At 46.2% G+C, this 12,023-nt stretch overlaps 1 protein-coding gene across 1 annotated transcript in view; it reads left to right on the forward strand.

Annotated features, from left to right (window-relative positions):
- Positions 1-12,023, forward strand: part of yars1 (tyrosyl-tRNA synthetase 1) — a 51,621-nt gene that overhangs the window by 713 nt on the left and 38,885 nt on the right. The window contains exons 2-3 of the mRNA XM_038799336.1: positions 327-418; positions 1,628-1,774. Of these exons, the coding sequence (XP_038655264.1) occupies positions 374-418; positions 1,628-1,774 (192 nt within the window). The 5' untranslated portion in view covers positions 327-373. The remainder of the gene's footprint in view (positions 1-326; positions 419-1,627; positions 1,775-12,023) is intronic.

Below are 12,023 nucleotides of genomic sequence, written 5' to 3' on the forward strand. Positions count from 1 at the left end.
CGATGGTAGAATATTGAATGTGGGAGTCTCATTGTCCAAATCCCTGTTTTTAGAAGGTGTTTTCAAATAATGTATTATTGGTTGTATAGTTAACATGGACAAATCAAATACCAGAAAACGAATCAACGCAGTGCAGTAAATATAAGTATACCACCATTTGTTTTGTACTTTATAGTACTGTTGATCAGTCATCTAAATCTGAGGAAGTATTTGGACTGGAGAGGTTCACATGTTGCAGTGGTAATATCTGTGAGCAATGGTAAACCTTCAGCAGTGCAATGAGTTGAGGTTATTTTTTCCAGAAGCTAATGGCATTTTTCTTCCAGTTCATCTCTGGTAATCAGAAGAAACATTCAGCATCATAGGCGACAATATGAATTTAGAGGAAAAGATCAGTCTTATCAGCAGGAACTTGCAGGTAAGATCTTATGTGAATACCAAACTCATTTCGGATCAGGAGGTTTTTCTGCACAGAGTGATGAATGTATGGAATAGGTTGCCAGGGGAAATCTGGTAACAGAAAAACAACTGGAATCTTTTAATAATCAGTTTGATGGTGAAACATAGGCCAGAATGGCTTCTCTACCATAATGAAACAGAAAATGCTGGAAAAACTCAGTAGGTCTGGCAACATCTGTGGCAAGAGAAAATAGAGTTAACATTCCAAGTGTGACTCTTCTTCAGAGCAGAGTTCACCATCATAAACTTGTGAATACTTAGAAACTGTTGTAAATTCTCACACTTGCAGCGAACAAACAGTTGAATACACTAGGGTCAAGAAAATGTTTTAAAAAAATAGACTGAAAGTGTTGCAAATTATTACAAATAATTTACGTTAATTAATAATGTTCAAACCATTATATTGATAGTAATGTAAGAATCAGATTAAATGGATAGCATTCCGTCTGTGTTGGAGTCAGTGGATAATTGATTAACTTTGAGAGACCAATCACTTGACTGAAAAAGCAGTAATTTTTGTGTCTAGATATTGGCTTTCAAGTTTTAACTATTTTCATTAGCTTCATGGTTTCTACTTGGCAGAAAGTCTTTAAAGCCGTGATCTGCCTAAGGACACCCCTGCCTGTTTCTCCACACCTTGCAATTTTCCCCTTTTCTCTTTGGTTGCTTGTAAGAACCTCCCATTTTGAATTTCAATGAGCAAGCAGACTAGGGAAAAGAATATCTAGACATGAAAATTACTGCTTTTCAGTCAAGTGATTGGTCTCTCAAAGTTAATCAATTATCCACTGACTCCAACACAGACGGAATGCTATCCATTTAATCTCATTCTTACTTTACTATCAATATAATGATTCACATGTCTTTCCATATGTATGCTCAAAAGGAGTACAAGTTCTTATCCTGAAGAATGCTCTACCTGTAAGCAACCCCTTGAAGTCCTACCTCTTCCACCACCAAAAATTCATTGGTTCCATCATTGGACACACCTTGTAACCTGGATCCTGAACCCTTACTATGCCTGGGGCGATTTGCAAAAGGGCAGGGGTGACCGCATCCTGATTTTTCAAATTCCCCTGCTTTCCTACATACTCTTTACCTCAGAAAATAATATATAATGTTAAATCGATGTAGGTGAGAAGAAAAAATGTTCTTTATTTCTTTGCAGGAAATTTTGGGTGAGGATAAGCTACGCTCAATTCTGGAGGAGCGGGACTTGAGTATTTACTGGGGAACAGCTACCACTGGGAAACCTCATGTAGCATACTTTGTGCCAATGTCAAAGATTGCTGACTTCTTAAAAGCTGGATGTGAGGTGAGGATGGTTTTCACATATTTGGTGACGTAACTGCAAGATGCAATCAAAGTCGACTGCAACAAGATAAGATCCCTCACTAATTTCAAACTCTTGTTACTTTAACTACAGAAGTAATCATACAGCAATGAAACAAATCACAGATTTTTCATAAACCTAACGTACATTCTAATGCCCTTTATTTAACAAGACCGGTTAACTCTTTTTGTTTTGTCTGTGTCATAGAATTTGGCAAAATGCACCACAGGATTCTGCTATTTAAGGAGATACTCAAATAGGAAATGTAGTAAGGGGGTTCTGATGCAGTGCTCGTGTAAATATGTAGGTTGGACTGCAAAATATATGACCTCCTTCAGTCAGAACCATGTAGAAAACCGACGGTGTACGGGGGCAGCACGGTGGTGGAGTGGTTGGCCCTGCTGCCTCACGGCGCCGAGGCCTGGGTTCGATCCCAGCCCCGGGTCACTGTCCGTGGAGTTTGCATTTTCTCCCGTGTCCGTGTGGGTCTCACCCCCACAACCCAAAAAGGTGTGCAGAGTAGGTGAATTGGTCACGCTAAATTGCTCCTTAATTGGGGAAAAAAAAGAATTGTGTAGATAAAGCTGTTCTTTTCAGTATCAATTTTAATTTTGGTAATAGCATTACAATGAGTTTCCATATTTATTTTTAATTGGATGAATTACAAACATATGAATTAGAAGCAGGAGTAGACCACACTCCACTATTCAACAAGATCGATTGTGGCCTCAAATCCATATTCTGCCTGCCGCCCAGTAACCTTTGACTCCCTTGTTAGCCATGAATCTATCTACCACTGCCTTAAAAATATGCCATGATGTGGGAGATGCCGGCGTTGGACTAGGGTGGGCACAGTAAGAAATCTTACAACACTAGGTTAAAGTCCAACAGGTTTGTTTTGAATCACTAGCTTTCGGAGCGCAGCTCCTTCCTCAGGTGAATTACAAGTTCACCTGAGGAAGGAGCTGCGCTTCGAAAGCTAGTGATTCGAAACAAACCTGTTGGACTTTAACTTGGTGTTGTAAGACTTCTTACTTAAAAATATGCAATGACCCTGCCAACGCCATTGTCTTGGGAAGAGTGTTCAAAAGAGTTATGACCTTCCAAGAGAAAAAAAAATCTTTTCATCTTCGTCTCAAATCGGAAACTACTTATTTGTAAATTGTGCCCACTAGTTCTAGTCTCCCACAAGGCGAAACAACCTTTCAAGAGTCCACCCTGTCTAATCCCCTCTGGGTCTTGTATGTTTCAATAAGATCACCTTTCAGTTTTCTAAACTTCAATGGATGTAGGATTAGCCTGTACAACCTTAACCTCCCCATCCTAGGCATCATACAAGGTGGCATGTGGAACAGTGGTTAGCACTGCTGCTTCACAGCACCAGGGACACAGGTGCAATTCCAGCCTTGAGTGACTGTCTTCTGGAGTTTGCATGTTCTCCCCATGCCTGCATGGGATTCCTCCAGATGCTCCTGTTTCCTCCCACAGTCCAAAGATGTGCAGGTTAGGTGAAATGGCCATGATCAATGCGGGGGGTTACGTCAATAAGGCGGGGGAGTGGGCCTAGGTAAAGTGCTCTTTCGGAGGGTCGATGCAGACTCCGTGGGCTGAATGGCCTTTAGGGATCCTATGGAATCAGTTCAGTGAACCTCCTTTGAACTGCTTCCAATGCATTTATGTCCTTTAGGCAGGAGAATGGGGATGAGAAAATATTAGCCATGATTGAGTGGCGGAGCAGACTCGATGAGCCAAGTGGCCTAATTCTGCTCCTATGTCTTATGGTCTTTATGAAATAAAGGGACCAAAACTGTACATAATTCTCCAGATGTGCCCTCACCTGTACACTATACCAAAGGTGTTAAGTGAACTGGCCTGTAGTTTCTTGCTTTCTGCCTCCTTCTTTCACATTTGCTATTTTCCAGTCTGGTGGGACCTTTTCTGAATCTAGGGAATTTTGGAAAATTAAAACCAATGCATCTGCTATCTCAGGAGCCATTTCAGACGCTGAAATCTTTCATCGACTGATTCATAATTATTTCTAGCATGTTATCTGTACCCTCTACAGGGGTGCCTTCACTCTGAGGTCATTAATTAATCCTGTCGCATTGCACATTACCAGATCTCATATCGCCTGCCCTCTGCTTGGTGTTGAAATGTTCTGCTCTCAGAAACTGTCCCAAAAACACCAGAAACTCATCATCCCAGTTACCTTTGCCAAGCGGATTTGGCTCATCTATATGTAGATTAAAATCACTCTTGATTATACTTTTCTCAAAAATCTCATTATTTCTTCCTGTATACTTTCTCCTACAGTGTGGTTACTGATAGGGAACCTAAAAACCACTCCCTCAAATGACTTCTTACCGTTATTATTTCTCATCTCTACCCAAACTGATATCACACCTTGATCTTTAGAACCAATGTCATCTCTCTCTCTATTGTACCAATGTCATACTTGATTAACAGAGCTAACAGCCCCTCCACCTTTTCCTAGCTTCCTGTTCTTTCTAAATGTCATGTATCCTTGAATTTCTTTTTCTTAATAAACATTTTATTGAGGTATTTTTGGTATAGTAACAACAACCAAATAAACAATATACATGAAACCATAAACATAGTGCAAAAGCCATTTACCTCTCGTAGGTCCCTCCCTTATTGACCCCCTACTCTAATCGAAACTACACCCCCCCCCTGCTGACGATTAATTTGCCACAAAGAAGTCAACAAATAGTTGCCACCTCCGGATGAACCCTAACAGTGACCCTTCTAAGGCGAACTTGATTTTCTCCAAATAGAGAAAGCTAGCCATGTCCGATAGCCAGGTCTCTGACTTGGGGGGGTTGAGTCCCTCCATGCTAATAGTATTATCTGTCTCCGGGCTACCAGGGAAGCAAAGGCCAGAACATCTGCCTCTTTCCCCTCCTAGATTCCTGAGTCTTCTGATACCCTAAAAATCGCCACCCCTGGACTCAGCACCACCCTTGTTTTTAACACCGTGGACATGACGTCTGCAAAGCCCTGCCAAAATCCCCTAAGCTTTGGACACGTCCAAAACATGTGGACATGGTTCGCCAGTCCTCCCCCATGTTTTGCACACCTGTCCTCCACCCCAAAGAGTCTGCTCATCCGGGCCACTGTCATGTGAGCCCGGTGAACAACTTCAGGGCCGCCACCACCACTGGACTGGTGGAGTACCTTGCCAGCGGGAGCGGCAGAGGCGCAGTTACCAACGCCACCAAACTGGTGCCTTTACATGAAGCCGCCTCCATACGCACCCATGCTGACCCCTCCCCCACCATCCACTTCCTGATCATGGCTATAATTACTGTGATCACACAGTAATAGTTGCTAAAATTTGGCAGCCTGCTCTCTCCCCGACTCCACTCAAGCATTACCTTCCGGAGTCTTGCCCACCAAGAAGAAACCCGTGATCACTCTGTTGACCCGCTGAAAAAAAGGACCACGGAATAAAGACGGGGAGACACTGAAATACAGATAGGAATCTCAGGAGGACCATCATCTTCACCGTTTGCACCCTCCAGCCAGAGACAACAGAAGCGCGTCCCATCTCCGAAAATCATCCTTCATTTGGTCGATCAGCCAGGCCAGATTCAATTTATGCAGCCAGTCCCATTCCCGTGCCACTTGGATGCCTAGGTACCTAAAGCTTCCCTCTACTAACCGAAACGGCAGCTCTCCCAGTCGCCTCTCCTGTCCCCTCGCCTGGACCACAAACATCTCACTCTTTCCCATATTAAGCTTATACCCCGAAAAGCGGCCAAATTCCCCTAGAGTCCTCATGATTTCTTCGATCCCCTCCATTGGGTCCGAAACAATCAGAAGCAAGTCATCTGCATAGAGCGAAACCCTGTGCCTCACCATCTCCCCCCGGACCAGTCCTTTCCAGCCCCTCGAGGCTCTCAGAGCAATTGCCAACAGTTCTATAGCCAGCGCAAACAACAGTGGGGAGAGGGGGCATCTCTGTCTCGTCCCCCGATGCAGTCTAAAATAGTCCGATGTTTTACTATTCGTCTGTACACTTGCCACAGGAGCCTGATACAGTAACCTGACCCAGTCAATAAAGCCCCGCCCGAAACTGAACCGTCCCAGTATCTCCCACAGATAGCCCCATTCTACCCGATCAAAAGCCTTTTCTGCATCCATTGCAATTACTACCTCCACCTCCCTACCTTCCGGGGGCATCATGATCACATTTAACAGCCTTCTTACATTGGCCACCAACTGCCTACCCTTAACAAACCCCGTCTGGTCCTCCCCAATAACGTCCAGAACACAATCCTCGATCCTGGAGGACAAGATTTTGACCAGCAACTTGGCATCTACATTCAACAGGGAGATCGGCCTGTAGGACCCACACAGCTCCGGGTTCTTGTCCCGCTTAAGAATCAGCGAAATCATTGCCTGTGACATCGTCGGGGGCAACACCCCTCTTTCCCTTGCCTCATTGAATATCCTCAACAACACCGGCCCCAATATTCCTGAGAACGTATTATAAAACTCCACTGGGTACCCGTGTGGACCCGGGACCTTACCCGCCTGCATGGCCTTCAAGCCCTCCACTATCTCTTTCAGCCCGATTGGGGCCCCCAGCCCTTCTACCCGCTCCCTGTACACCTTTGGGAAATTCAGCCACTCCAAGAAATGCCTCATCCCCTCCGGCCCCGTTGGGGGTTCCGACCTGTACAGCCTGCTGTAGAAGTCCCTAAACACCTTATTCACCCCGACTGAATCACCAACCAGGTTCCCATCTCCGTCCTTTACTTTCCCTATCTCCCGCACTGCCTCCCTCTTCCGACTCTGCTGTGCAAGCCTTCTGCTGGCCTTCTCTCCATGTTCATAGATTGCCCCCCTCGTATTTCTCAGCTGCTCCACCGCCCTCCATGTGGTTAACAAGCCAAACTCCGCCTGTAGCCTCCGCCGTTCCCTTAAAAGCCCTGCCTCTGGGGACTCCGCATACCTCCTATCAATCTGTAGTATCTCCTTTACCAGTCGGTCCGTCTCTGCCGTGTCCACCTTCTCCCTATGGGCCCGGATTGAGATCAGATTCCCCCCTTGATCACCGCCTTCAGTGCTTCCCACACCACCGCTGCTGAAATTTCCCTCGTGTCATTGACCTGCAGGTAGCTCTGAATACATTTCCTCAGCCGCTCACACACCCCTTCATCCGCTAAAAGTCCCACATCCAATATCTAGTGCGGGCGCTGGTTACTGTCTTTACTAACCTGCAGGTCAACCCAGTGCGGAGCATGGTCTGAGATTGTAATCGCCGAGTACCCCATGCCCATCACCCCAGCCAGCAAGGCCCTGCTCAAAATAAAGAAATCAATCCGGGAATACACTTTATGCACGTGTGAGTAGCAGGAGAACTCCTTCACCCTCGGCTGCCCAAATCTCCATGGATCCACCCCCCCATCAGCTCCATGAACCCTCTTAGTTCCTTTGCCACTGCTGGCACCCTGCCCGTTCTCGAGCTTGACCAGTCCAAGCCAGGGTAAATAACTCTGTTGAAGTCCCCTCCCATGACCAACCTGTGAGTTCAGGTCCGGTATCTTCCCCAGCATCCTCTTTATAAACTCCACATCATCCCAATTTGGCGCATACACATTTACTAATACCACCTGCACGCCTTCTAGCGTCCCACTGACCATAATGTACCAACCTCCCACGTCCGAGACTATTCTACCTGCCTCAAACACCATCCACGTATTGATCAGGATCGCGACCCCTCTAATCTTTGAATCTAGTCCCGAGTGAAAGACCTGGCTGACCCAGCCTTTCCTCAGTCTAACCTGGTCCGTTACTCTAAGGTGCATCTCCTGCAACATTACCACGTCCACCTTCAATCCCCTAAGATGCGCGAACACACGTGCCCTTTTGACCGGCCCATTTAACTCTCGAAAATTCCAGGTGATCAGCCTAGTTGGGGGGCTCATTGCCCCCCCACCCCCTCCGCAGATCTGCCATCCCTTTTTTTTAGGCCCGCCTCCAGCCCGTGCTCCGCGCCTCCACCGGTCCATCCCTAGGCAGCCCCCGCACCCCAACCTCCTCTCTGTCCCTCAGCCCAAGTCCCTTCCTCGTCAGCAGAACATTTGCCCCCCCCCCCCCTAATAACAACACCCTGTAACCCAACCCCTTTACTAAACCAAACATATGCACACCCCCCACTGCACTTCCGAGAGCTAGCTCGCCCACCTAGCTTGGTGGCCCCCATCCCCGGCGCCAGATAGCCTCCCACCTATTGTTCTCTCCCCCCCCACCCACCGCTCATACAAACAAACTCCAACATCAAACAATACGAAGATTGGTGGAGTTGTGGATAGTGAGGAGGGCTGTTGTCGGCTTCAAAGAGACATAGATAGAATGCAGAGCTGGGCTGAGAAGTGGCAGATGGAGTTTAACCCTGACAAGTGTGAGGTTGTCCATTTTGGAAGGACAAATCTGAATGCGGAATACAGGGTTAATGGTAGGGTTCTTGGCAATGTGGAGGAGCAGAGAGATCTTGGGGTCTATGTTCATTGTTCTTTGAAAGTTGCCACTCAAGTGGATAGAGCTGTGAAGAAGGCCTATGGTGTGCTAGCGTTCATTAGCAGAGGGATTGAATTTAAGAGCCGTGAGGTGATGATGCAGCTGTACAAAACCTTGGTCAGGCCACATTTGGAGTACTGTGTGCAGTTCTGGTCACCTCATTTTAGGAAGGATGTGGAAGCTTTGGAAAAGGTGCAAAGGAGATTTACCAGGATGTTGCCTGGAATGGAGAGTAGGTCTTATGAGGAAAGGTTGAGGGTGCTAGGCCTTTTCTCATTAGAACGGAGAAGGATGAGGGGCGACTTGATAGAGGTTTATAAGATGATCAGGGGAATAGATAGAGTAGATAGTCAGAGACTTTTTCCCCGGGTGGAACACACCATTACAAGGGGACATAAATTTAAGATAAATGGTGGAAGATATAGAGGGGATGTCAGAGGTAGGTTCTTTACCCAGAGAGTAGTGGGGGCATGGAATGCACTGCCTGTGGTAGTAGTTGAGTCGGAAAATTTATGGACCTTCAAACGGCTATTGGATAGGTACTTGGATTAGGGTAGAATAAGGGAGTGTAGGTTAACTTCTTAAGGGCAGCACGGTAGCATTGTGGATAGCACAATTGCTTCACAGCTCCAGGGTCCCAAGTTCGATTTCGACTTGGGTCACTGTCTGTGTGGAGTCTGCACATCCTCCCCGTGACTGCGTGGGTTTCCTCCGGGTACTCCGGTTTCCTCCCACAGTCCAAAGATGTGCAGGTTGGGTGGATTGGCCATGACAAATTGTCCAAAATTCTATGATTAACCTAGGACAAAAGTTCGGCGCAACATCGTGGGCCGAAGGGCCTGTTCTGTGCTGTATTTCTCTATCTCTATCTCTAATCCCCATACAATTGCCCAACAGAAAAACACCAAGATCAAAACAAGCACATCTCCATCCCCCAACAGTGCAAATGAAAACCTTAACACACTCAGCTCTACCGCTGGTTCCAAATCAATGCAAATGGCATCACAAACATCTTCCATGAAACGCAAAACGAGAAACGTTTTACAAAAACAGAGAAACAAAAAGAAAAAACAAAAACATGAACGTTGCAGCCAAGTTCAAAAGTTCTCAATCCATCACCAGCCTTTTTTCGCAAAGTCCCAACGCGTCCTCAGGCGTAACCCAGAGACGGGCTGGGTATAACAGTCCAAACTTCACCTTTTTTCTTAAAAAGGATCGACCTGATCTGCTTGCAGCCTGCTCTCCTCCTGGCTACCTCTACATTCAGGTCCTGGTAAACCCGCAGGATGCTATTGTTCCATTTACAGCTCCGTGTCTGCTTGGCCCACTGTAGAATGCGCTTCTTATCCGAGAACATGTGGAATCTCACCACTATTGCCCTCGGTGGTCTCCCATTCACGGCTTCCTCTCGAGTGCTCTGTGAGCCCTGTCCACCTCCAAGGGCCGGGAGAATGCCCCGTCCCCCAGCAGCTTCACAAACATGCCTGCTATGTATGCCCCAGCGTCCGTTCCTTCGGACCACTCTGGGAACCCAACAATTCTTAGGTTCTGCTGGCGGGACCTATTTTCTAGGTCCGCCACCTTCTCCAGGAGCTTGTTCTGCTGGTCCCTCAGCATCCCCACCTCCAACTCCACCGCAGTCTGATGTTCCTCCTGCACAGCCAGCATCTTCTCCACCTTCTGGATCGCCCGATCCTGGGCGTCCAATCTAAGCTCCAACCGCTCAATCGACTCTTTTATCGGGTCCAAGCACTCCTGTTTCTGCGTAGCAAAGCCTTCCTAAATGACTTGCATCAGCTGCTCCATAGACTGCTGGGTCGACAAGCCAGAGGTCCGAACCTCCGCCATGCTGTCTTCTGTTGCAGCTACAGCCAAGCCTTCTCTATCTTTTTGTTTCTGCCCTTACAAACACTTCTAGTCCTTCTCTCCATGCACCGAAGTGGGAATTCAGTAAACAATTGCCACTAACATCCGTTTTACAATTCAATTCTGGTAGAAAAATGGCGAACAGGTCCAAAAGTCCAACCAGAGCGGGAGCCACCAAATGTGCGACTTACTCCTCCATAGCCACCACCTGAAGTTCCGTGTACCCTTGAATATTTAGATCTCAGTTTTTGTCATCCTGCAGACATCGCTCTGTAATCATTGTCATATAATACATCTTTATTTCCATTTGTGCTGTCAATTCATCTGTTTTGTTGTGAATGCTACGTGCATTCAAATGCTGGGCCTTTCGTTCTGTCTTTATACTTTTTTGTAACTTCTAAACTTAACTGCTAGTGCACTCTTAGATTTGTGTTCTTTGACCTTCCTGTTATGCTCTGATCATCGTTTCCCTTATTCCTACCTTGCACTTTTGATTTGTCTTCTCTATTTAATTCATCACATTTTTCCAAACTTAGTCCCTTGCCCAACTAATTTAGTTTAAACCCCGAGCTATAGGACTCAACAAAACACTTGTCCATTCAGGGTCAGGTGAAGACCATCCTAGCAGTCCAGCCAGTACTGGTGCCAGTGTCGCATGAATCAAAACCCATTTCTCCCATACGCATTTAACTCTCTTATTTGATTTACCCTATGCCAATTTGCTTGTGGTTCAGGTAACAATCCAGGCGTTATTACCTTTGAGATTCTACTTTTAATTTAGCTGCTAACTGCTCATACTCCCTCAACGCAATCTCTTTCATAGTTCTTTCTATGCCGTTCATACCATGATCTCTGGATCCTTCCCCTTCCATTGCAAGTTCCTCTCCAGCCTCGAGCAGATGTTCTGAACCCTGCCATTGGACATGCGACACAGGCGCCTGGACACCTTCTCTCAGGTGCAGTTTTTGTCTATCCCCCTGACTATACTGTCCCCAACTACACCTACATTCCCATTGACTTGCTTGAATGGCTTCCTGCACCATGGGAAGTTTTAATAAACATAGGGGGAGCTTCTCGGGATTTAGGAAGGGAATTCCAGTGCTTCGGTCGTGGAAAGATGATGACATAACTGCCTATGGTGAGGCAACGGAAGTTGGAGATGCCCAAGATGCCAGAATTGGTAGAATGGAGATTTCTCAGAGCTGTAGGCAGTTATAGTTTGGGAAGAGGATTTGAATGCAAGGATGAACATTTTAAATTTGAAGTGTTGGGGAATGAGGAACCACTTTATGTTTGAGTACAAGATGTTAGGTGAATGTGACATGCTTCAAGTTAGGTTATGAGGATGAGAATGTTGGGTTAACTTGGGCTTATGGAATGCGGAAAATGGAAGGTCACTTGGGAGCATTGAAATAGACGAGTCTCGAGATAGATTACAAAAGTATACACAGGGGTTTCTCAGAAGATTTTCTGAGGCTGATGTTATTATGCAGATATTATGGAAGCAGCGGTCCTGGTGAAAGGGAGGATGTGGGGTCAGTAGCTCAGCTCAGGCTAAGATAAATCATTGAGGTTGCTAATAGTTTAGCCCATGCTGCAAAATGTGTTAGCAAAGGAGAGAGAATTTGGTTACAGACAATTTCTGGCAAGGACCAAAGACGATGACTTAGTCTTCCCAGTGTCGAATTGGAGGAAATTTCTGCTCAAACAGTACTGGATGCAGGACAAGCTTCTTGACAATATGGAGGCAGTGAAGAGGTCGAGAGATATCATAGAATCATAGAATTTACAGTGCAGAAGGAGGCCATTCGGCCCATCG

Source organism: Scyliorhinus canicula, chromosome 1, assembly GCF_902713615.1.
Source record: "Scyliorhinus canicula chromosome 1, sScyCan1.1, whole genome shotgun sequence".
NCBI classification, from domain to species: domain Eukaryota; kingdom Metazoa; phylum Chordata; class Chondrichthyes; order Carcharhiniformes; family Scyliorhinidae; genus Scyliorhinus; species Scyliorhinus canicula.